This window comes from Coloeus monedula (assembly GCF_965178545.1).
Source record: "Coloeus monedula genome assembly, chromosome: 3".
NCBI classification, from domain to species: Eukaryota; Metazoa; Chordata; class Aves; order Passeriformes; family Corvidae; genus Coloeus; species Coloeus monedula.
Window position 1 is genome coordinate 86,254,967 of NC_138783.1, and position 25,911 is coordinate 86,280,877.

A 25,911-nucleotide genomic window follows, 5' to 3' on the forward strand; every position below is an offset into this window, starting at 1 on the left:
GGCGGGGGGCGGCGGTGGCTGCGTGCGGCGGTGCCGCCCCTGTGTCCGCCCGCCCCTCTGCCGGGCCATGGCGGCGCCGCCGGCCTCGCCCGGCCCCCGCGGCCGCTTCGAGCAGGAGCAGGACCGCGCCGTCCGCGCCCTGGTGCGCTCCGTGACCGGCGTGCCCGAGGACGAGCTGGGCGGAGAGCGCTTCCAGGCGGCGCTCAATTTCGCCTGGTCCAACTTCAGGTCAGCGGGAGCATGGAGGGTCCCGGTGCCTGCCGCGGGGGTGTGGGACGGGGCCGCATCCCGCCGCGCCCTCCGTGCGCCGTGTCCGGGGAAGCGCCGGGGGCCGTGTACGAGTTTGTGCCACAGGGTCAGTGACTGCTGCTCCGTCACGTTTGAATCTTGGTGCTTTTGGGGTTTTCTCCTGCTCAGTAAAAAGGTGCTTTTCAGCGCGTTCATTTAGCCGCCCGAAACTTTGTTGGAGGGAGATGCATTATGGTCGTGTGTAAAGAGCAAGTGAGAAGGACTCTGCCAAATTGAGATAAACCTTCTGGCCAAGAATGCTGTGCTGCTTATGTGAAAGGTTATCAGTCTGCAGGATGAGAACGTGTTTGGTGTCATTTGGGCTTGTCAGAAACATGGTCTTTATTAATTTGTAATATATCATATCTGTAGGCCTTTAATTCTATTATACTGCCACCTAAAATGCCCTTACTCAAGCTTTACACGCATTTTTCAATTATCACAGTTATTGTTCCAGTGTATTCTGCCTGCTTGAGTTGGACTCGATGATCCTTGTGGGTCCTTTCCAACTCAGGATATTCTGTGAAAGCTGTGAAACTCTTAGGTGAGGTATTTCCAATTACCCGTACTGTCACTAACTGCTGCCTCTGAAATCTTCTGCAGAAGTTGATAGAGCTAGTACCTAATCCATATTAAAAAAAAAAAAAAAAATCAATGCTGCTTTGCATTTTTCATGCTGATTAAATACATTTTTGGGGGAGCAGTAGCATAACTGCATTGCATCTGTGTGAATCCTAACTACTCAAATAAAGACTCAAAGTTATTTTAATATGCAAATCTCAGCCTCAGTTTTGGTCACCCATTGCTTGTGTAGCTGTGTGCTCTTTTGGATTGCGGAATTGTTGGGATTTTGTTTGGTTTTTTTTACATGTCAGGAAAACAGAGGGGATGATGCAGAGTAAACAAGAAACTTTTGGCAGGGAGGTTTGGGAAAGAGGAAGGGTGTTTTCATACCAGGATTGTTGCCCAAGGAATGTGCATGGAACATCAACCCGAGACTATCTAGTATTACATTTGCAAACAGTGAGACCTTATGTTGTAGCAGAAACTCTTTAGTTTCAAGTTTGTGGAACTTGTGATTTGTATTGTTAGATTTGATGATATTTCTGTGCTGTAGTTCTTGGATCCATCTATTTATTTCCATGCAGCACTGTAGTCCTCTTCTATTCATGATGTTCCCAACTTGCCTAAAAAATTGATTTTTTTTTTGAATTTGTGTTAGTCATTAATTAAAGCTTTAAGTAATAGACTAAAGAATTTTCACTAATAACTTCCCTGCAGCTGAATTTTTCTTTTCAGTACAGATTCTTGGATTGATTTTTTATTGTCTTTTCAGTGTGATCTTCTAAATCTTCCAGTTCTTGTACTTACCACTATTTTGAATAAATGATTTCCGATGTAAGCTAATGAGGTATAATAAATTAGATAAGTTGTATTTTCTTAAACCGAAATGCCTATTTAGACATAGACCTATGCAGTCAGTGCTATATTTGATCGTGCTCTTATTCCTAATCCTTATACACAGCTGAAGTCAGACCAATGTGTCTGTAGTTAGCAAAGTTGTCTTTTCTTTTCTTTTCTTTTCTTTTCTTTTCTTTTCTTTTCTTTTCTTTTCTTTTCTTTTCTTTTCTTTTCTTTTCTTTTCTTTTCTTTTCTTTTCTTTTCTTTTCTTTTCTTTTCTTTTCCATCGGCCTGTCTTCATTCTCTGGTGCTACTTACTAAAAACCCTTGCTACCTGCCTTACAGTTTCACTTTATAGTTCATTACTTTGGCACTGAGGTGATTTCATACTGTCTTTTGAATTTCAGTCTATTAAGCTTAACTGTTGCTCATGATTCAGACTCAGCAGTTTTCATTTCTGTCTGTGGTCATGAAAATTTTACCACTTTCTGTCACCTGTTGCTGAAAACATTAATTTGGTTTTGAGGGCCTGCTTATAGAGTGTATTGACCTTGTGCTCAGTGTTGTCACATATTATTCCCTGTTTTCTAATCTCTGTATCTGAAGAACCTATTCATAGCCTAATTTAGTCTCCAAAGTCCATCTTACCTGTCACGAGTTCTTGTTTTGTCCCTATACATATAGATATACCTTTGTTGGTATATCTGTCTTTATTTTTGATTAAGCTCTCTTTTTTCTTAGACACTCTCCCCTATCCTTTATAAAAAGGAGCTTCTTTTGGGTTTAGAGGCCTTCCCATGTGAGTGTTTGTTTTGCCTGTGCCTGTGAAGCAGGTCCTGGATAATTTTGTGCATTTGACACCAGTGCCTTTGACAACACAGTTCTTGATCTCCTTGCTCTTGCTGACTTAGCAGACAGCATACTTTAATTGCTTAGTTTGCTAGTTCAGTAGTAATTTTCCATTCAGCTTAGAGTGCTGGTTAGATGTAACCTGCATTCAATTTTTCTTTCTTTCAGGCCAATTATATTTAATCCTTCTTGACCTAAGAGACAAATTGAATTTTGTTGATGCTTAATGCTGTTGCTGAATTAAATGTGCATTATTAAACTAGTAATGTTGTCCTCATACATGTAAATCAGCTTTATTTTCTTCCTTAGTTAAGGTTCCTTTTAAGCATATTCTAATGCAGATTTCTTATGCAGATTTCACCGCTTTCTTGATGTGAACAGCCATAAAGTAGAGAGAACAATAGAAGGGTAAGTTTTATGTCTAGATATTAATAATGCATTGGTTATAGATATATATTTTTAAAAAGCATTCTTGATACTATTTATGTTATTAGAATACATGAAAAATTGGTAATTCATTCTGACCTTGGAAAAGCTGCAAGCTGGAAAAGACTAACAGAAAAATTTCTGAACTTGCCACTCCCAAGTACTGAAGAAACAAAGGTATGTATGTTTTTTCCATTCCTTTTGCATTTACACTGACAGTGGGGGCTTCAGTTGTAATGTTGTGTTGGAAATTTCAGGTGACTTAGTAGTAGGCTTTGGAGTTGCTGTTCAGGTCATGTATTTCCAGAAATGAAAATGCATTTATTGTCTTCTCAGGGTTTCAGCACATGGAGTTTCATGACTTAAAGTACATGATCTCAGTGCAGAGTGTGTGTTGTAGGGTCAGCATTGTACAAATGTTGTAGCTAGAGTCTAGGTGAATCTAGATTCCTGTCTGTTCTAAAACAACAATGAACTGAGCATTTCTTATTCTTTGCGTATTTTTTTTTACCTTAAGTGATCTATCTGGATGTTTTGGTTTTAGGATTTCCAGCTGGAACGCTCCTGTTCTGTAGCTTCCTTATTGAGACTATGGGTGTGTTTCACCATTGATACACTTTGTATCAAATCAGTTTAGGATATGGAATGGATGAATATGGCGACAGTTGTCTCACTTAGGTTTTTTCCAGTGTGGCAATGTAATAATGAATTGGATCTTCAAAAGTTCGTGCTGTTGGGAAATTTAAGCTTGTGTCTTAAGAGATGGTGTTCCATATAATGGTGTTCTTTAATAGAGCTGCATGTTCTGAGTTGCAGTCTGACTTCACGTCTCGTTGAACTGACATTCACCTTTCTTTACCTATTCTAGGTTCCTTTTAATCTGTGGGGAAAACCCAGGAGCCCTTAATAGCTTACAAATATCTTCAGTTACTATACTGTAGTCTCTTAGTTTTTTGAAAATGTACCTTTAGTAGCACTTGTTTTGAGACTTGAATGATATTAAAACCAACCAAAACAAACACTCAAGCAAGCGCTTAATACTTGAATGTTGCAAGTGTCCTAAGATTTTAATTTCCTTTTCTTTTTAAAAATGCAACTGGGGTGTGGCTGGAAGTAGATTAATCTCATATTTGGGAAGTTAAATGGCATTTAGTTCTTAGCAGTGACACATAACTGGGAAGATTAACTATTTATCAGTTTCTATGACTGGTAAGTGAAACACCAGCTCACACATGTGATTCTGTCAGACTTACTGGTTTTCTTTGACAAACTCTGGTAAAATCAGTAATGTTCAGTCGGAACATGTTATAATCCTTGTATAGCTGGTGAGTATCATGATGCTTTATCAGAAATTTGTGTTATTTTTTTCTAAAATGCAAGAGGAGCTAATTCCGAAACAGCTTTGTAAGTATGTTTATGAATGTATGAAAGTGTATAAGGATTTAGATAGCAGAATCTCCATGAGTCTAGATGTGAAATGGTTGGCTGAAGATCTTTGTAAAGTTACAATGAGGCCAAAGAAAAATCTTTTTATTGTAAGAAATGGCTGTACATTGGTAAACAGATTTTAGGGAATAGACAATAATACAAATCTCTGGACCATACCCGTGCTGGCACAGTATTCTTACCTGATTGAAGGCCTCTGTTTCATGACTGCAATATTGGAGTTAAAGATTCATCCTTAACTATTTTTGTAGATTTTCAGATGTGAGAAGATAATGTGAACATGATATTAAAATGTAGTGATTTTAGCTAACTATTTTAGCCTCTGTTTGAAATAACTGGCCATGTGAAAAGGGAACCCAAGACTTGGTTTCCTTCAGGCCCACTACCTGTGTCCTTCTAGTTGGTCCACATTTATGTGGCTGTCCATTATCTCTTGTCCTGAGGTGACTTCTTACTTTCACAGTACTTGCATCTTTTCCATGTTCTCTGATTATCAGCTCAGTAAGAGACAGCATATGCTGTGGCTGCTTTTGAAGGATTTGTATATTGATTGGCTAATTAATAGGCAGAAGAAAATGGATAGCATTCAATATCATGTTGCAGATGTTATTTTTGTAATTCAGGGCTGGGGAATGGGAACTAATGGGGAGTATTCCTGCAGATAATAGGCTGACTTTGTTACTAAGCAAAATCTTCTAGACCACTTACAGACTTGCTTTTTTTCTAATGTGTTTTAAAGACGGATGCACACTATTCCATACTGTCTCTTCTGTTGTGTTTGTCTGATTCTCCATCCAACACCACCTATGTGGAAAAACCAAGAGTCAAAGAAGTGGGTAAGTTTCCAAGATGTTTGTATGGCTCATGAAAGATATAATCCGCAGTGCAATCTGATAAGAAGGACATTTTTCCTCTTCATTTTATTATCTCTTTCACATTGCTTTCTTGGTTCTTTTTATAATTTATACATTTAAAATAGCTTGCAAGTCTTTCCTACCCCTGTTTATGTTGCATCACCTAATTAAGTTTTCCAGCCAACCTTGGGAACTCTCTTTGACTTGTACCGCTATCACAAATGAATGTTCTCTACCTGTTCAGCAGTGCTTACATGCTCAAAGACAGACAGTGGATTTCTGTCCTGAGTCTCTGTCTTGCACCTCAATATTAGATCTCTTGAAACGGTTTTGGTGATGTAAATTCCTATGTTTCCTACATAATCAAGGAAAGGGAGATATATTGGAAGGTTTCCAGAGGGAGATCCCAGCTGCCTGCTTTCTAAAGTAGGACTTTTTCACTCAGTGCCTGAAAATGAGGCTTGTGCTTAAGTTTGAGTGGATACCATCCCCCATTTGTTTACAGTGTTGTATCATAGACTGAAAGAAGAATATTTCAGACTAACCTAAAGAAAATCTTGCATCTTAAGATTCCTTTTTGAATGATCTCTGCACATTCCCTCGGCGGTGTTTTGAATGCACTTTCAGCCCATTCCAGGAATGTGAATATGAAGAGGTTATCTCAAACAACACTAATTACAGTTGAGTAAGCTTCACGTTTAAGATATCATATGTTGTAAGTGTGATTGTTACTTTAAAAGTATCACACATCACATCATGATGTGTGGTGTCTTTTTTTGAGAGTAAGACAGTTCTTGGTTTATGTTGTTTACACTCTGGGATCCTTGTGCATACATAAATGATACATTTAGAATGTTTCCATTGAGCTAAATGGGACTTCAGAGTCACAATAAGTAGTGTGTCTCATTCTTGCATGTTTTTCCAGGATTAAAGTGTAGGGTAGTGTAACATAATATGGACAAATGTGCTGATGGCACACTGTGTTGCATATTTTGAGTGTATAAACAATAAAGTTGAGAATTAATAAGGGATATACATGGTTGATACGTCACAATGTACGTCATGTTGAAAGTGCATAACCGTGTTAACTGAACAGTGGTGTAACCTTAAGTGGAAGGGAATGTCTTTTGTTTTAGCTATAGAGTATCAAGATAATTTTAACTTTTTAAGTGTTTGTAGAGGAAAAGAAAGTCAGCGTTATGTGATGCTTAATATTTGTATATTTACACTTCTCTTAGAAAAGGAAGAAGTATTTGATTGGGGAAAGTATTTGATGGAAGGAGAGGAAATTTTCTTTGGCCCAGGCGTAGATACACCAGTAAGTGATTTTTTAAGGTAAAAACCCCAACTGTATAAACTGTTTTGAAGTGTGCTAGAGACCTGATTGAGTTTTTGTAGTTTGTATGCTCTGCATGTTGATTCTTGCAGGATTCTCCAATGCTCTGCTGAATACGGTGAAATAACACACAGCCTCAAGCAGAATAACAGTAATAGAAATACTTTTGTTTTTCACAATGTTTTGACTTAGTCTTGCAATTAAACTGTCTGCTTCTGCTGACCCCTGCTTCCACCTAATCAGAACTTGCTGCCATTCTGTGATCTTTTCCAGATCTCTCATTTGCCTGGTTATTAATGTTGTATATAACTTAAATCATTCTCTGTTAGACAGTGATGTTAGTCCTAGTGTCCTGAATTTACTTAATAATGTTAGAAAGAAGTGAATAGTTAATGTTTGGCTTGAATAGGAGCTGAATATAGATCTGTCTGCTATGTTGTACTGAAATGTCCTGGGGTTTGTTGCACTTCATAGGATTGGTCTGGAGAAAGTGAAGAGGAAGAGGACACTCAGCCCTTGAGCAGGGAGGACTCAGGTATTCAAGTAGACAAGACACCTTTAGAAGACCAAGATCCAAATAAGAAGATAGTACCTAATGCTTCCTGGAAAGGTTAGAATAAGCTGTATTTCTTCTGCCATACATACTAAAATTTAGCAAGGTAATGCAGCTTTTTAAATTATTCTTTGGTGAGGTATTGTTTTACAGATCTGTAATTGTAGTATCAGATGCACATTACTGTTTGTTACTGATGGGGTGGGTTTTTTTTTTACAGTAAAGAAATAATATGGAAAGTTTGATCTGATTTCTGTTACTGCTAATGGAGAAGAATTCTGTTCATTCCTGTGGAAATTTACATGGATATTCCAATATAGAAATGAAAACTTACACAGTAAATGCAGCATGTAGTTGTATGGATATAATGTAAATTTTTATTATTAAATATGAGAATGCTGAAACAAGACTTAGTTTCCAACAGAAATAGTTGGCTCAGTTCTGGGTATGAAATGTTTCTGAAAAAAATAGGTTTATATAGTGAAAACATTAGTGGCTTTCTCTTGAATAGCTTCAGGGAGTATTAATGTAGCTGTATTCTTTTTCATAAAATACTGTAGGGTACAGTTTACCTGGTACATGAAAAGTGCACAGTATATATTATATGAGTAGTAGCTCTCTAACTGGGATTAGGTAAAGTTCTCTTGACAATCCCATTTAAGAAAAAAACTTTGTAGGTAATTTATTAAATGTCTAGTAAAAAGGAATATAGTGATGAAGTTGATGGCATTTGGCAGTTTATTTTTTAAGTCAGCTTGTTTTTGTGTATAGTATTTGAGAATTGCCTGAGACAGAAGCACATTTTTTGAGAAAAAATTGGAAACCATGTAAATCTCCAAGCTTACAGAATCGTAGTATATCCTGAGCTGGAAGAGACCAACAGGGATTATCAAACTCCAGCTCCTGGTCCTTCACAGCACCATCCCCAAGAGTCACACCATGTGCCTGAGAGTGTTGTGCAAATGTTCCTTGAACTCTGTCAGGCTGGTGCTGTGACCACTTCTCTGGGGAGCCTGTTCCCGTGCACAACCATCCTCTGGGTGAAGAACCTTTTCCTAATATCCAAGCTAAACCTTCTCGGACACAGTTTCAGGCCATTCATTGGGCCTTGTCACTGTTCACCAGAGAGAACAGATCAGTGCCTGCTCCTGTGCTTCCCCTTAGTGAGGAAGCTGTGGACTGTGGTGAGGTCTCCCCTCAGTGTTTTCTCCTCCAGGCTGAACAGACCAAGTGACCACAGCTGTTCCTTGTACAGCTTCTCCTCTAGGGCCACCACTGTCTTTGTAGCCCTCCTTTGGATGCTCTCTAATAAGCTTTATAACTTTCTTACATTGTGGCATCCAAAACTGCTCACAGTACCCAGGTTGAGGCCTCACCAGTGGTGAGCAGGGCTTATTTTTTAGGACTTTTGCAACATTTGGGAAATGCGGCATTTTTGTGTAAATTAATTTGTGCACAGTGGTATCAAATTCCCAGTGCAGTAAAGTGTAAATGGTTGTAAAGGGTAATTCATTTGAAAAGATCTGTGATTTTGCAGCTGAGTGAACAGACTCATAATAACTTCTTCCTGTGTTTTATAAACATTTCCTGCAAAAATTGAAACACCTTGCTAACTGTCACATGTTTTCACAGTCGGTGAGCCTGATGCCCGCAGCTGGCTGGAGCAGCACGTAGTTCCTCAGTACTGGACAGGAAGAGCTCCTCGCTTTTCACATAGTTTGCACTTGCATTCCAACCTGGCTGCAGTCTGGTAAGAAAACAATATCACTTACATATTCCTTCCTGGCATACAATGCTAAATATTGACTTTTTTAAGCGTCTTTACTGTTGGAAGCATAAAGATAGTATAATTATTACAATTCACTTAAAAACAGAATTAAAGGGCTACAAGTTAATAAGATAAATGAATGAGCTGCTTCTTCTATTAGTAGATTCTTATCCTTTTATTTAATTTTTATTAAATTTCTCATGTCCGAGAGGTTTCATTTTTCGAAGAAGCAAATCTTACTGTTAAATTTTGTGTGGCTTCACCCTTATGAAGGTCTCTTGAGGACCTAGTATAGATCGGTTGTAAGTGGTCCTGGAAGTGAGGAGTCCCCTAATGTTTAACTTTTTAAAATGTTTTTGGTGCCTCCTTTACAAAGTTAGTCTTAAACATAGATTTTGTGTGGGGAAGGAACATAAAACAGTATATTGCCATGATCTGCCATGGCCTTGGAAAGAAAATGAGAATTAAAAATAAAAAGAAGTAATTTTTTCCTGTCCCAAATTTTGATGTATCAGTAATGAAGTTCATTAGATTTGCCCTTGGTTTTCTTAATTTAATGAATTTCTTAATCACGGAGTTATTTTAGTATAAGGTGGTTGTCTGGCCAGTTATGACACAATTTGCAATGAATATTAGAAAATGGGTAACATGAATAGAGCAACACTGCTTCTGCTGCAGTGTTGTTAGGAGATGTATGTTTTATATATATGTATGATATATAACTATTACTTAATTTGGACTTTTTGATTTTGAGTGTGATTGCTTAACTTTTGCCACTGATGATATTAATGCGTAAAAATACTAAAAATGTAAATAATCATTCTATACTTTGCTAAAATATGAAAAGATACTGAGGAAGGTTTACAAAGAATTGCATAGGACAGTAGCATGAGAGAAACTTCTTAGGTGGCTATGACAGTTTCCACTTCTTAAGCAAACTTCTGAGTTAAAGAGTGAATTTTTTTACATGGGTTAGAGAAATTGATATTTTATGTTTTAGCTTAGTATTTTTCCCAGAAAGTAATGATAAGTTTTCACAGCACTAAATGAAAAATAACTGAAAAATTAACACCCCCCAGCCCCCCCGAAAATAGTGGAAATTCAGGACTTCATGAATTTGCTACTTAATTTCTTGTCTTGCTGTGTAAGACTAGATGATATTTGAATGTTTTCTACAGTATCTTGCTTAACAATATGAAAACAAACTGTGCTTTTGTTTATATACTTAAAATGTCCCCATGAGCATTAAATCCACTCAGATATGAGCAGAACAAAACTGAACCTAAAGATTATTGCTTCATTCTTACTTTCAGGTGATTTAGCTGTTATTTCAGCCATTAAATTGTTTTCTTTTCCTTTCTTTCTAAGGGACCACCATTTGTACACCAGTGATCCTTTGTACGTGCCAGAGGAGAGAACACTGGTCACGGAAAATCAGGTTATACGGGAAACCCTTTGGTAAGAGCAGCATCACAAAGCTTTCATTTTAACTTTTAGTATTTCTCTCAAGGAAATGAGAGATCTATCTTTGAAGATGTCCAAAGAAGGAATTATTACTGAACTTTTAATTTACACTGTTTCTGACAATAAAGATGCTGCATTTCTGTGTTAAACATTTGCATTTGAGGCACTGGAACAGGTTGCCCAGAGAAATTATGGATGCCCCATCCCTGGCAGTGTTCAAGGCTAGGCTGGATGGAGCTCTGAGCAACCTGCTCTGGTGAGAGGGGGGTCACTTCATAGCCCGAAGGTTGGAACTAGATGATCTTTAAGGTCCCTTCCATTCTGTGACTCGTGAAGAAGAAAGTAGCTTACTACTCTTTTTTGCATTGATTATTCAAGTCTAATTGTTAAAAAGGAACCATTTTGTTCTTATCTTGTCCCTATAGATTTTTAAAACAGCGTCCAGTTTTAGTAAATAGGCTGAGTCATCCTATAGCTGGAATTACCTCAACTGGAAAGAAACTTTAGGAAATATTTACTTCATGCTGATATTCAATTGTTCCTGTTCTAGCAACAACTTACAATACCAATAGCATCGTACTTGATCTGTGGTCTCCTGTTACTCAAAGAAAATAAACCTTTAGGCAAGGGAGACCTAGTTATTTTATTAATTATATATAATTATAAGTCCATTAAGGGGGAAAATTACTCTTTTTGTTTCTTTTCAAGGCTACTTTCAGGAGTGAAAAAGCTTTTTATATTTCAGCTGAATGATGGAAAAGTGACTGTGCGGAATGATATTATTGTAACTCATTTAACCCATGTAAGTTGTTTCTGCATCTCAGATGAATATATCTCATTAGAAAGATGTAATTTGTGGGAATAGGAAATTAAACTGCTTGTGGAAAAATCATATTTCTACAATTGTGCTTTGTCTAAATAAGAGCATCTGGCTTAATAAAACTGAATGGGTTGTTGCTGTATCTGAGAATGTGATGAAGCAATAGCAATTACAGAAGTTTATAGTATTTTAATTCATGAAAATAATATTGTAATTAAATGTGTAGGCTTTATGAAATACAATTTTTATTATATGGTTTTAAAAGTTTGGTGGTTTTGTTTTGTTTTTTTTTTTTTTTTTTTTTTAGAATTGCCTGAGATCTGTATTGGAGCAGATAGCAGCATATGGTCAAGTTGTATTTAGACTCCAGAAGTTTATTGATGAAGTGATGGGACACAGTCCAGAAAGCATAATGCATGGAACAGTTTCCACTCCAAAGAAGACTACTGAAGCTCCGTTCAGAACCTACCAAGCTTTTATGTGGGCTTTGTATAAATATTTCATTAGCTTTAAAGAAGAACTTACTGAAATTGAAAAATGCATCATCAATAAAGGTACAGTGCAAGGGAAGTTCTGCAAGAGGGGGACACACAAGTAATTAACACTGACAAAATTTGCTCTTCCATTGGATGTTATTTTATGCATCTTGGGTTTTTTTTTAATTTCCAGATAAAACAGTCACACTTTCAATAGTAATAGATAAGTTGTCTCCCCGACTGGCACAGCTGAAAGTACTTCACAAGGTTTTCAGCACAGGAGTAGCGGAAGTGCCACCTGACACTAGAAATGTTGTACGAGCATCTCATCTGCTTAATACCCTCTACAAAGCTATTCTTGAATATGACAGTGTTGGAGAGGCATCTGAGCAAACGGTAGGGAAAATAATGCCTTCCTTAACAGAACAGCACACTAGAAGATTTAGTAACTAATGGATTACTGTTTTTCTACATGAATTCACTTAACCTGGACAAAAATGGTTTATAAGAGGGTCAGGAGCAGTGTTTATTGAGGACCAAGAGGAAGGGCTGTGGAAAATCAGAGGCCAGAAAGCTGTTTTGAAAGAGGGAATTTTGGAATAGCTTTCCCTCCTATTTCTATGACTGAATAATTCAGTTAATGCTGAAATGTGAGGGTTTGGATTTTTACAGTAACTTGATTATATTATTGAAAATATAGTTTATGTCTTTATGTCCTTTTGTTTTCCTGATTTATATGTTACAAAACCACAGAGCGTTTTATTACTATCCCTTACTGTTTCAGAGATGTTAGAGTGAAAAAGTGCTGTTTGGATCTGTGATGACAAGAGTAACAAGGAGAAGCATGAACAATACAGGCTTCCATTTAAAAAAAAAAGCTGTAATTTTAAAATTAACATTTTATCTTTAAAATCTTTCAGTGTAGTTATCTATGTGTTACAAACTGTGGTTGCACAATTAAGAGATTAGACTTTACCTATGCTTTCAATGCTTGGTATAAAAACATTCAGCCAGTTTTTTTCTTTTTTCCCTTAAATTCAGGTATCCCTTTTGTTCTCCCTCTGGGTTGAAACTGTGAGGCCATACTTACAGACAGTGGATGAGTGGATAGTCCATGGTAATTTGTTTGATCCTGCAAAGGAGTTTATTATTCAGAGGTAGGGATGCTTCGTACTAGACCCACCTAATGCTGTGCAAGTAAACCTGTTGTAGAATCTAGGGTAAAGGGTAATAGTAAAAGTAGGTTTTCACATTTGTTAATTTGCTTAAGAAGGGATTTCTTAATCATACTTCCCTAACTTGTCTAAAACTTCCCATTAGGGAAATTACATAGATATGGATCTCTACCACATTGTTCTAGAGTAGAAATCACTTATTTTGTTTTTTTTCCATCTATAGTAAATAATGAGCAGACTGACTCTGAGTGTACTGACTTTTTTTAAAAGAATTAACCATTTTTCAAACCCAAGACATTTGCAAAAATTACAAAATTTACTTTTAAATTCTTCTACTAATCTTTAGTTGTTATGAGTCAAATGCTATTTAGAATTAAAATACTCATTGCTTCTGACTTGTAGTAAAGTTAATATGTTGTCTTGAATTATATGCGTATACCCTAAACATTATTTGAGCTGTTAAGTTTTGTTCTGTTGCTATGCTACATTTTGTTGGTCCCTTTTTTTGACAGCTTGGAGAGGAAAGTGAATATAGAAATTAAAGTTCTGGCTTGTAATTACAAATCCATTTTCCCCTATCTGCCAAACTTACTTGAACCTCTGTCTGTTAACACCTGTCGAGGTGAGCATGAAGTAAGACAACAGCCCTAGTAGTACTATTGTAATAAATCTTTAGTAGCAGAGATCCTTAGCATCCTTATTATGTCGCCTTTTTGTGGTTCTATAGTTGCATTTTCAGTGCTACCAACAGGGCTGATCTCAACTTTTGTTTATATTTACTCTTCATTTTAATTACCTAATTTTAATTATCTAATTTAGATTTTTCCATCTGACTTCAAAGACCAAACTGTGTATCTGATATAAACAACAAAAAAATCCAAAGTGAACTACAAATTGAGTTTTACCTACTCTAGAATTTTTCATCTTTCCTAGTAGTAGTTACTTCAGTTTGGGGTTTTAAATAACTCTGCAAGTCAGTCACTCATCATTTTGACACTAAGGATGCATGCCACTGTGAATAGTTAACGTCCTGGACAAATTTAATTATAATTTCTCTATTTGACTTGCTGTTGGGGTTTATTTGGTTGTACAATTGTTTTATCTCCTGTGAGCTGATTGTTTATCCTTTTCAGAGTGTCTAGATAGTTTGCAAATACGGATGAGCTAATTTTATACAGTTTTGAAAGTGCTTCATGACTGTTCTAAGAGAAAGGCAAAGCATAGAACAAAGAGGATACAATACGTATCCTCTAGTAATGAAGTTTCCTTTTGAAAAGGAAAATACTCAACAACTTTTTATTTCTTCACAGAAACAAAAATGTTCCCGTTAATCACAGAGATTTTTGGTATGCTACCTACACGTTATATAGTGTGTCAGAAAAAACAGAGAATGAAGAGAAGATGAGTGATAATGCCAGTGCCAGTTCTGGCAGTGATCAGGCCCCTTCAAGCAGACAGCACACAATGGTTTCTTTTCTGAAACCTGTGCTAAAGCAAATTATCATGGCTGGAAAATCCATGCAGCTGTTGAAGAATCTTCAGTGCAAAGATGGTTCTCCACAGCAGGCTGCATCAAGAGGTGAGATGTCAGTTTGTACACCATCACGCCTTAGGCTATCTAACAGTATGGGTGTATTTCTGGTAATGGGCTTCCCCTGGCTTTAGAATAATATAACACTGTTGAATACCAGTGTCATGGTTGGTAACTCCAGGTCTGATGGAAAACACTCTTCCAATGCAAACAAGTGAAAAGAGTGAAGTGAATAATGTTGAGTGTTCCATGTTCTTTTTATTGCTTTAAATTTTTCTTAAACTTCTTTTCATGTGCTTACAAAACCATTTTTTTTGTTACGAGACAAAACCAGCGTGTATGTTCTAATAGTAAAACTGGTGGTTTTTTATAAGTAATTGTTTTCCATTACTCAGTGGTTGAGTAATCTAAGATAGCATGTGGAATTTTTTCTTTTTAAAGCTTACTCTTAAGTAGATGAAAGATGTTTGGATATCTAGGATATTCATCTTGAGTGATTGTAAAAGATGATACAACATTGTAACTGATGTTTGGTTTGGTTGGTTCTTTTTGTTTTGGTTTGGGGGGTTTTTTTGTTTGTTTCTTTTTTTGAAGGAAACAAAATAAATTTTTTCATTTTGCTGCTGCTTCATGTTTAAAGTAGAGATAGTTAAATTATTATGGAGGTTCACTTCAGTAAATACTGAAGGATTGTCAGGTGCTAAAAATTAACTGCCTTTGCACCTGAAGTAGGAATTTCTTTAACAATCTCAGAAATATTTCATATTTCAGACACCCATTCTGCAATGCATTTGAACATATGCCTGACCTTAGGCATTGGGCTAGTCCTGTCATTTTAAATATGTATTTGAGCGTATTTGGTTTTCTGAATAGTGGTTGAAATGCATTTTAAAAGTTAGCTAGTGAATGTTGGACTGTGGAGTTCTTTTAGTTCAGACCATGTTTCCTCCAATGTGTTGCCCAATTCAGATGCTGAACGGAAGAGTTTATATACACTGTTCTTGGAATCAGTGCAGTCTCGCCTGCGGCATGGGGAAGAGTCTGTTCCAGACATGATTACAGAACAGCAGGCCACAAAGCAGAGCCTGATAAAGATGCAGTCTATAGCAGAAAGACACTTGGAACTGGATGATGTCCATGACCCACTGCTGGCTATTAATTTTGCCAGGTAAACGAATGATCTTCCTGCGGTGTTGTTGAGAGCAATGCTCAGCTTGGTGACATTTGGTAGATCACATTTTCATTGCTGCTGCTGCTACTGAAAACCAGCAAGTTTGGAATAAAGAGGAGCACCAACAATCAGTGACAGAAGCTAAACAGACACTCCCCTTGTGCATGGTTAAAGAAAAACAATTAAAATCAGTGAAGAATGTGCTATTGCAATTGGTAGCATAGAGAACTGGAGTAGTTTTATCATAACAGGCTTTTAGCAAGTAAGTAGCTTAATAGTGAATGCCATTGGAAAATTTGAACTTCTAAATGAGTTTGCTTGGTTTTTGTACACAAAGTCCTTGATTTGCACCAAGTATATTCTAGAAGAATGCAGCCTCAGTCTTGCTGTGCTTACATCATTTAACTGTAAAAGTCTTCCAAAATTCATGTTAATTGCACAAAAATCCTTCATTCTTCGTAGTGAGGGGAATCCTGTAGAGTGTATAAATGTTTTGGAAATCAGCAGGAAAGACAAGCTCTGAAAATCTTATTATGTGATTACAAATAAGAAAATAGCTATTTACGTTTTTACTAAATACTAATTGTGTATTTAAATATTTTAATGGCAATCCTAGGAGGAGCTTGTTTTAAAGAAATCATAGATAGGACTTTATTGTTTCCCTTGTTCATTGGGACTATTCTATTTTTCAAAATTGCTACATTAATTCAATATCTGGCTCATTCAGTCTATCCAGGCAATAGTTGCTATGAGCTGGACTTCTTCTTAGAGTGGTTTCAACTGGCAACTATCTTTTTACAAAATATTACAATAATTTGATGCTTTCTGTGTAAAAACCAATAAACTTTGCAAATGTAGACCACAGATACTCTCTTCCCATTATATAATATTATAGATAATATGTAGAGACCCCATAATTAAGATGCCTCAAACCAGTTCTCCATGTGGGGGGTGGTTTTGGGATTTTTGTTGTTTGCTGTTTTGTGGTTTTTGGTTGAATTTTTACTTTGTGTCTTTGATTTTATTCTTCCTTCATGGGAAGCTCATCTGAGTGCTGTATGTGCACAATATAGTTCCAGAAGTTCCTATCAAAGTGTGTTTGTTTAGTAAGCTGTATTATATTTGAACTTGATGTTTTTCAGAAGTATGCCTTAAGCAGTTATGTGATTATAGAATGCTGTCCTTTGTGATACTCTTGTATCTGGTGATACACAAACAGTATGATGGATCACTGTATAGGCTAGATAAGTGCTCTACTTATCAATCAGCTTTTGTTATCCCTGCACCATATATTTCAGAGCAGAGGACCCAAATTTGATTAAAATCTTTGGAAGTATGACATTGTTTTATACATTATATGAATAATGAGCCTTCTTCCCTAAGTATCTTGTTTTATTTTGAAGATTGTATTTGGAACAGAGTGACTTTCATGAGAAGTTTACTGGTGGGGATGTCTGTGTGGATAGATCCTCAGAATCTGTGACCTGCCAGACTTTCGAACTGACACTGAGGTCTTGTCTTTATCCTCACATAGACAAGCAATACTTGGAATGCTGTGGTAATCTGATGCAAACTTTAAAGAAGGATTATAGGTAAGAAAGTAGATTTCTTTTTCCTTAACTTTGTTTTTTTATTACCAGTGGTATGTCATCATGTCATCATTAAAGAAGCAATTTTATTTTGTTTCTGGTCCAGTTTGGTAACCAGCAGTAAAGTCACTAAGGAGAAAAGGGTGCTCTAAAATGATAGTCTAGCTTAAAACAGCTAAGCTGCCATTTGTCACCAGTGGATGTTTGGTGGGGAAATTATTTCAAACAGTGTTTCTTAATAGTGTTGTAATTTTAAATTCATTTTAGGGAGAAGGACAGGATTTCTGAACTATGCTGTTTCTGAGAATTACCTAGCCTGTAGAATAGCTGAATACTATGAGCACTTCCAGTGAAGTTAGTGGGCTGTTAAAGCTTACAGGGAAAAATGCCTTGGTTAAACAAAGGATTCACAGTAGACTTTGTTATGTTTGTATCCAGTACTGAGTTTTTGTTGTGAAGAGTTTTTAAGATTTTTGTTTTTGTAACAGTTGTGTTTTGCTTGTGTGATGTAAACAGTTTGTTCACTTGTACAATGAGACTGAGGAAATGTTGTACGTTTCTCCTGTTCAGGCTTGTAGAATATTTGCAGGCAATGAGAAATTTTTTCTTACTTGAAGCTGGAGATACCATGTATGACTTCTATACATCTATTTTTGACAAAATTAGAGAAAAGGAAGCTTGGCAGAATGTTGCTTTCTTAAATGTTCACCTACAGGAAGCAGTTGGACAACGCTATCCAGAGGACAGTGCAAGGTACAATGCTTTAGTTATGTTTCTTTCACACTTAGCTGTATTTATGTACTTAACTTGCGTAGCACAATACTAATTATTGTGTACTCATTAAAATAATGTGTTTTAATGAAGTTTTGAGCTGTTACCATCTTTTCTACCAAAGTCCTCCAGATAAAAATCAGACAGTTAGTAGTTAGCAGTGAGAAATAGAAATTTGTGAAACTAACTACTCATTTAATACAGATTCTCACCAATTACGTCACTTGTTTCCTTGCATAGGTTGTCAATATCATTTGAAAGTGTTGATACAGCAAAGAAGAAACTCCCTGTCCACACCTTAGATGGTTTGACATTGAGCTACAAGGTAGTGAGTTAATATGGCTGCAGTTCTTATTCTAGAACAGATTTGAAATGTTGTATTAAAGTGACTTATATTTTCTATCTTGATTATCCTCTCCTCCTCTTAGGTTCCTTGGCCTGTGGATATAGTTATAAGCTTAGAATGCCAAAAAATTTACAATCAAGTTTTTCTGCTCTTACTGCAAATAAAGTGGGCCAAGTATAGTCTAGATGTTCTACGATTTGATGGTAAGATACCTCTTCAATGAAAGATACCCTGTAAACTCATTTTGTGGTCTAAGAATATAAATAGTCTTCTGCTTTCTGCAGTAAGTAATATAAACTAGTTAGAATTTTGATTCATTCTATAAAATAATAATCTCTGTTAGTGTCAATTTACATGTATTAAGCTGGGCATGTTTTTCACTTCTCAGCCTCAGGACATCTCCGTTCATGCATTCCCTTTGTGTCTCTGATTTAAGTCTAGTTAGTTATATTGGAAACTTGTTTATTCTACAGACTTTGCTATTGAAAGAAAGTCTTTCTACCACACCCTAAGGTTTATGTAGTCTTTTTATGAGTAATACCTTGCAGACAAGCTAAGAAAACAAGATGAAAAAAACACTATTTGAGATTGAAACAGTAAACTATTGGGGGATTATAGAAAGAGATTTTTTTAGTATTTCCTTCACCAAGTTAATGTTCACGTGCCACATAAAGTGGATATAGACTTCATGTCTTAGAAAAGTAAGTTAGAAAGTTGGTGGGTTCATCTGTGTTTTGAATATCAGCTAAGTCATTATCTTTCTAAAAGTATGTGGTTTTTTTACTGTTTAAACTTTATGGGTATGTCTTTTTGCTTAAGCCTTTTCCCAAAAAGAGCAACAGTCTTGCTTTTTTTTTTTTTTTTTTAAGAACTAGTCTCTGCTGCAGAAAACTCACAAGTTAAGGAAGGAACTTCATTAGAACAAGGAATACTTCCTGTATTTGGACCACAGAAAGAAAATATAAAACAACAAATACATCGCATGTTCCTCTTAAGAGTGAAACTTATGCATTTTGTCAACAGCCTGCACAACTACATCATGACTAGGGTTTGTCTTATTTCACAATTTCATTTATATTAGGAGCTTGTAACTGGAGATGCAGTATTAATTTTCCTTTAAAACCTAAAAAAAGCCCCAAAACAAGCAAAATGGAAATATAATGTCTTTTCTGCACGTGTTTCAGTTTCAACTTGGCCGTTTTAAATCAGTAATTCCAAAAACACTTTAGAAGTTCTACATGCATGTGATTGATCTTTGGATAACACTGATTCTTTTGCCTTTTGTTTCTCCCAGTGCTAGATGACTTAAGCACAGTAATGTAAAAAGAGGTTTTTGTAAACTGTTACTTATTATGCTTTTAAAAGTATTGCAACAGATACTTCAATGGATTCTGCTCAAAAATCTCTAGTACACAGTGTATATGTGACTTCTCAAATACAAAGGCAATGCCTGTAGATACATATCTGCTCTATTATAGCCTTTTTTTGCTTTTAATAAAATTAGTATATGCTCCAGTTCAGCCTCTCTGGGGATAGTCTCTGTGCCCTTGTGTAGTGGCAGTGTATCTGTTTATGTGAGGAATGTTCCTGTGTAGTTATAAGAAGAGCTTGAAATTTTTGCTATTGATGGTAATTCGGAGGCTAGTCCTTAAATTTGAGAGGGAAGAGTGAATGAATCATACAATTTCAGGCTCTTAAAAATATATATTGGGAGAGGGTCATAATCACTTGTGTGTGGCATTTAATTTAATAACTTTGGTCTTCTTTTTAAGATTCTTCACAGTACAGGCTTGGAGTTTCAGCATCAGGTAGAAGAAGCCAAAGATTTAGATCAATTGATAAAGATTCATTACAGATATCTATCTACAATTCATGATCGCTGCCTACTGAGAGAAAAGGTGAGTAAAAAATTAGTATATTTGATATTTTGAGTTATTAGGACAAGAAAGTAGTTTTGTACTAATTATGCTGTTTTGCAGCATACATACCAGGCAATATATAGGTAGTCTTGAGGAAGTGGTAGCTTTTCACACTGAGATCCAGTTTCCCTTGCTGTTCTCAGCTCAGTTCTGTCAAGGAGAGAGGATAAAATTAAATTCTTTATGTCAGGTATTACATGACTCATTTGTTTCTAAAAGATGGAAGGTTTTGAACAAACTGAGGCTTGTTAACGTAAGGAAGATTATACACAGTGGTATGGCAGGAAATGGAGGTACATGGATACCTTTGTAACCTTTTATCCCACATACTGTCTGTGCAAAGTCTGCATCCAAGTAGTCAGCTGGGAAATGAATTGGAGAACAAATACAAACATCTTCAGTTTGGAAGAATCACATTGTGCTTAGGAGATTGTTAAGCATAATAATTCCCATTATTACACTGCAGTATAAAGGTCTCACATGCAATTTAATCTGACCTGTAAAAACAATGAATTTCTGACTTACTCCTTGTGTTTTAATTATTTTAGGTGAGCTTTGTGAAGGAAGCTATAATGAAAGTGTTAAATTTAGTACTGATGTTTGCAGACCGTTGGCAAGCTGGTTTGGGGGCTTGGAAGTAAGTACACATACCTAAAATTCTACATGGTTATAATTTTGCAGCTCTGAGTATGATTTTGTGCCCAGAACTGCACAGAACACTCCAGGTGAGGCTACACCAGTGCTGAATACAGTGGGACAGTCACCTCCTTCATCCATCTGGCTGTGCTCTGTTTGATGCACCCCAGGATGGGGTTTGCTCCCTGCTCACTCCTGTTGAGTTCCTGTTGACCAGCACCCCCAGATCACTTTTTGCAGCCATTCCTTTCCCCATTTATACTTTTGTTTGTGCAACCTGCAGCTTGAAGGATGAATGATAGTGGGCAAGTCTCCAAGACTTTGTCAAACACTCAGAAGTTGATGTATGGTCCTGAAGGCAGCTGGTGTGGACTGGCTTACTTAATATTTTTCAGGACTAATTTTCTTTGGCCCAGATGCTACTCAAAACTTGGATCCCACTCTCCTGTGACATTAGGAAGCTGATATTTTTGGAGTGTTTTTCTCATTCTGAGTGTCAGAAATAATTTGTGAATGCTGTTGATAAAGACTGAAACATTGCATGTGGTTGCATGCTCTTGCATGTGGCAGGAAAAAGTCACAGCTGGTGTCAGCTGTATCTTCTTGGGAGAGGGGAAAAAGGAAAGGAGTCACTGTTGTGAACTATGTCTTCTCCCTTGACTGGTGAGTGCTAGCTGACAGAGTCCAAAGTGGAATTCAAGAGATGCAAAAAATGTGAAAGATGTAAAGCAGTATGGGTGTCTCTGTTTTACTGGCAGTGTAGGTCCCCAAGGACCTCTAAAGCAGTAAGGACCAGGAAAGGCTCTCTTGCAAAAAACATATGTAGGAATGATAGGTGTCAGTTGGAGCCACGCAGCTCCTCCAAGTGACTGCAGAGATTTCTAAAATGATGAGGAAGTTATTAATGCCCCTTTGATGCTCACATGCTCCTGTCAAAATTGCCTTTGTTTTTTAGAAGTAGCGTATGCAGGCATAACTGAACTATTGTAAGTTCAAGACAGAATTCTATGTAAAGAGTACTTTTGTCATTTACTGTGAAATTTCTGTCATATTTTGAAGATAACATAGGAGCTGGTCTGTTAAGCATACCTCTGTTAAACTGTTTTGTAGGATGGAATCCATAGAGAAGATGGAATCTGATTTTAAAAACTGTCACATGTTTCTTGTAACTGTTCTCAACAAAGCTGTCTGTCGAGGTTCTTTTCCCCATTGTAAGTACATGAGGCTTTTCACATACCTGCACTTAAAAGAGTTTGCTAGGAATGTGTTTATGTTTTAATCTGTTCTAATGTTTGTTGGCACATTTTAAATAATCTCATTTTGTGAGTTGTTCACAGAGGGATATGAAGACTTACTTCTTAGTAAGTTAAAGTCATTATTTTTTTAGAGTATTTGTGCCAAGCTTTTCCATGACAGCTGTCTTCAGTTTATCTGTTTACTTGATGAGGGGAAGCTGTGTAGCCAAGCAAGTGACAAGCAGTTTTCTAAACTAATGAAACTGAGTTCTGGGGGCATAGAAGAGCATTCTTTTTGTTGGTATTGGGAATGACAGCTGTGATACATCTTGAGCAGATAAGATGTTAATATTATGGTGCTGCAGCTGCAACTGCACTGAGCTCTTAGCTCTGCCCATCTGTTGGCAGTTACTTCCGTGGTAGTAGAAAGAGCAGAGGATGACGTGTCTATGCTTCTCCTTACAACCTGGTATGAGCTTAAATTGTTAATCAGTGCCACTTTGAGTTAGGGGGGCAACTCCTCAGTGAGGTTGTGGGGCATCAGGGTTAGTTGGGATGCAGATATGTGTTCTTACAGGTTTCTACGCCATCTACGCCATGTGCCTAGGGAACATGACTTAGTGGTGGACTTGGCAGTCTTAGGTTAATGGTTGGATTTGATTATTTTAAAGGGCTTTTCCAACCTAAATGAGTCTGTGCCTAAAAAATAGGCAATATCTGACATCACGGCTGCTCACATCTACAAGAGCTTATCTGCAGAACCATCCATGAGAATGGCTTGCTGTATATAAGCCTCCACGACCTTTTCTTTTGTGTACAACAGTATTTCAAACAAAGGAGCTAATTTCTTACCAGTTCTTACGACATGAAATAATTAATGGGTAGCTGATTATGAATATGGTGAAATATTATCTAAGCTGTCAGAGACATAAAAAATGTCTGTCTGAAGTCCCAAAGTATTACAATTTAAAAAATAAAATGGTATCTTCCTTTTAAAGGACAGACTTGAATATTGCAATAAATGTTTGCAGACTGCTGCAAATGTAAATATTAACTACGTTTTTGTGGTTTGTTTCACAGTGGAATCTTTAGCTTTGTCACTGATGGCTGGCATGGAACAAAGTTAACACCTACATCCAATGAATTAATGAAGAACTGATAGCAGGATTTATGTTGAAATTTCTGTGTTAAAGAACCATAAGCATTTTGCACTCCACTTTAAAATGTATATAGCTAAATGATGCTGATGGTTTGGAGCTGTGTAAAATATTTTAAAATGTAAATAATGTACAGGTATTTAAGTGTGTTGGTTGTGGCAGTGTGTGTACATGCTTCAACATCAAAAAACGTGTATAGTGTAAAATTCATTCCATGTAAACAATCTTACTTGAAAATACATTAAATGTATTTCGTGCTGAAACAAGGGGTTTTTTTCCTTTAATTATGAGTAATTGATGGTTTACTTTTTCCATTAATTTTTCAGCTGTGAGTAGGTCACAGGGCAGTGTGGAGTGGTGTGACTCAAGTCTTGGTGTTTAGAAGGTTGGTTGAATTAATTTTTGGCCTTTTTTCCCTTTGAAAAAAGTCTAAGAAGCATTCATCTTCTTTGCTTAGTGGTTCTTAAGAAATCTTTAAGAAGACTGTTACAAGAAGCTGATGTAAAAAATACAAGATGAATTTATCAAAATGGATTATAGCAGAACATAAAATACCAGTATTTTTTATGTTAAGTGTTCAAATGCTTACTAATTTTAGTGGTAACTCTAGTCAGTTCAAGTAGGATTAAAATGACAGTGTGTAATATATTAGTTTTAACGATTGGCTTGTTGAGATGTTTCAAAGGTGGTCAGATACGAATAGACCTTTATCCTTCTTCTAAGGCTTTTGCAAGCAAACTTTTACATCTTATAGCTGATATCTTGTAAAGCAGTAGACTGTGATACAGAAGGGTACATTTCTGGGGAACTTGTTCTGCACAAAATGACTTGCCCTGTCTCCTCCCCATTAAAGTTTCTCTGGAATTCTGGCATCAGTACACCTGCATTAAAAAAAGATAAAATCAATCATAGCTACTTGCCTAATGATTTTTTTGAATAAATAAAAGATTTGATAATTAGAATTTCACTGTTGTGTGTGTGTCTGCTGAAATTCAGTCAGTTCGCTTAAAGTTTGAGTGCTGTTTCTTTAAGGTAAATGAAGTCTGTAACTACCAACTGAGACTGTGTGGCTCATTATAAAACTATTTTTTTCAGCTGTAAACTAATAATTACTTTATATGAAAGTGAACATTTGTGTTTGTGTTTGAACAGGAGATCTCGAGGTTCTTCCAAGTTATAGCTATGAAATGTTTTGAGGAAAAGAAATTAATTTTTTTTTTAAGTATATCACTGAGAAGGTTTCTGCTGGCCTGTAACATGTTCTTTTTTGTTTGACTGAGTGGAGGTTTTGCTTTAGAGAACAGTATGTTTGTATTGTCCTTTGCTACAACATGACACACTTTTCCAAGTGGATGTTTTTTGTGGTAGGTGGACACCTATTAACAAAAGTAATTGGTACTTCTAGTTCACCATGACTGATTCTCTTTTAAGATTCCAGTTTGTTTATTGCTAGCAGAGACAGTGTGTTGTTTAGTAACTGCTTCTTACTCAGAGTAAAATTGAATAGCATACTGAGAGTTTCAAAGGACATACTTGTACTTGGAAGTTCAGCACTTCTATGCACTGGCTCATTACTTTTTGAGTATGTCTTGTACTCTGTGCTTTTGGACGATCTAATGTGGTTGCTTTATTTCTGCTTCCTATACAGTCATTACCTTCAGTGAAATTCCTGCTTTTCATAGCCTTACTTTGGATAATATTAGCTAGATATGGGAGGAAAAAAACCCCTTCAATCTTTCATGTTGTTGAAACAATAATTCCTAGTAAATCCCTTTGCTGATTTTACTTATTTTATGTGAAAGACCCTGTGCAAGTGAAAGATTTAGCTGTTTCACCCAATTTCCTGTTTAGGAATTAACATTGCATTCTGAGAGACTTCTGTGCACATTGTAGATGAGTGATGCCTGCATGCCGTTTATTCAGCCAGCTTCCAAGATGTGCTCATCTGTCATCACAAAAGCACAGTGGAAAGTCTGGCTCTGGCAACATTTACTGATTCTAGTCACGGACATCCTCCATGTTTAACTTTCTGTGTGTCAGTAGTACTTGGCTGACAAATTCCCTTCAATGAGTCCATCTTATGGCATTCCTTTTTATTCAGAGCCACAGAAAAAAAAACAAGTCCTGTGTTTTAGTGTGCATGCCCTGTGATGCCACCAGGACCTTTCCATCAGTCCCCTGGCACTTGTTAAAATGGTTATTTACCTCTTAGGAGAAAAAAATGGTTTTATGTGAGATTAGGGGTATTTTAGCTATTTATTTACTCAGATTTCCTTGTAACATTTTCTGTTTTCTTTACAGAGCAGTGTTGTTCAGGATTCTGTCCTGAATCCATTCCTTCTGGACATTTTTTGACCTTGTTTTCAAATTCCTGTTTTTGTCAGTTATTTCTGAATTGATTTGAATCTTAACTTATGGATACTTTTCCTCTTTGTTAGAGGAGACACAACATTTGAATCTGCTTTACTTGCTCTTCTGGAATTTCAAGTAAGCCATTTTGGGGATGTTAGGAAAGGTGTAATGTTTTCCATGTGTGTATAGGTTTAAAGGACTTCTGTCATAGTCTATGGTTTTGTAAATTGTTACATTTAGCTAAAGGAAATCATAAAATACCCAGCAAAACATGTAGAAACAAAACTTTCTTAGCTTTTAAGGAGATATATAAAATTCTTTGGAAAAGAACACACTCTGTTACTGGAT

General features: G+C 36.5%; 1 protein-coding gene across 3 annotated transcripts; it reads left to right on the forward strand.

The window, feature by feature from the left end:
* The first annotated feature begins 33 nt into the window (after positions 1–33).
* Positions 34–24,084, forward strand: TUBGCP5 (tubulin gamma complex component 5). 3 transcript variants are annotated; one of them, XM_082277986.1, is made up of 24 exons: positions 34–228; positions 734–832; positions 2,893–2,946; positions 3,033–3,141; positions 5,150–5,246; positions 6,503–6,582; positions 7,075–7,210; positions 8,786–8,903; positions 10,290–10,379; positions 11,094–11,187; positions 11,513–11,759; positions 11,875–12,077; positions 12,723–12,838; positions 14,167–14,435; positions 15,357–15,555; positions 16,962–17,150; positions 17,718–17,900; positions 18,159–18,243; positions 18,347–18,467; positions 19,134–19,312; positions 20,037–20,162; positions 20,732–20,820; positions 21,930–22,030; positions 23,135–24,084. In XM_082277986.1, the coding sequence occupies exons 1-24, from the start codon at positions 68–70 to the stop codon at positions 23,179–23,181; spliced, it is 3,192 nt and encodes a 1,063-aa protein (XP_082134112.1). In that variant the 5' UTR covers positions 34–67; the 3' UTR covers positions 23,182–24,084. The 3 variants fall into 3 exon arrangements, with proteins under 3 accessions (XP_082134112.1, XP_082134113.1, XP_082134114.1); XM_082277987.1 differs by lacking the exon at positions 734–832; XM_082277988.1 differs by lacking the exon at positions 34–228 and having other exon boundaries at positions 582–832.
* Positions 24,085–25,911: the final 1,827 nt, after the last annotated feature.

Coding starts and splice junctions, on each gene's coding strand:
- TUBGCP5 (XM_082277986.1), top strand. CDS start 68: ATGGCGGCGCCGCCGGCCTCGCCCGGCCCCCGCGGCCGCTTCGAGCAG. Junction 833..2,892: donor GAAAGCTGTGAAACTCTTAG/GTGAGGTATTTC, acceptor TTTCTTATGCAG/ATTTCACCGCTTTCTTGATG. Junction 6,583..7,074: donor GCCCAGGCGTAGATACACCA/GTAAGTGATTTT, acceptor TGCACTTCATAG/GATTGGTCTGGAGAAAGTGA.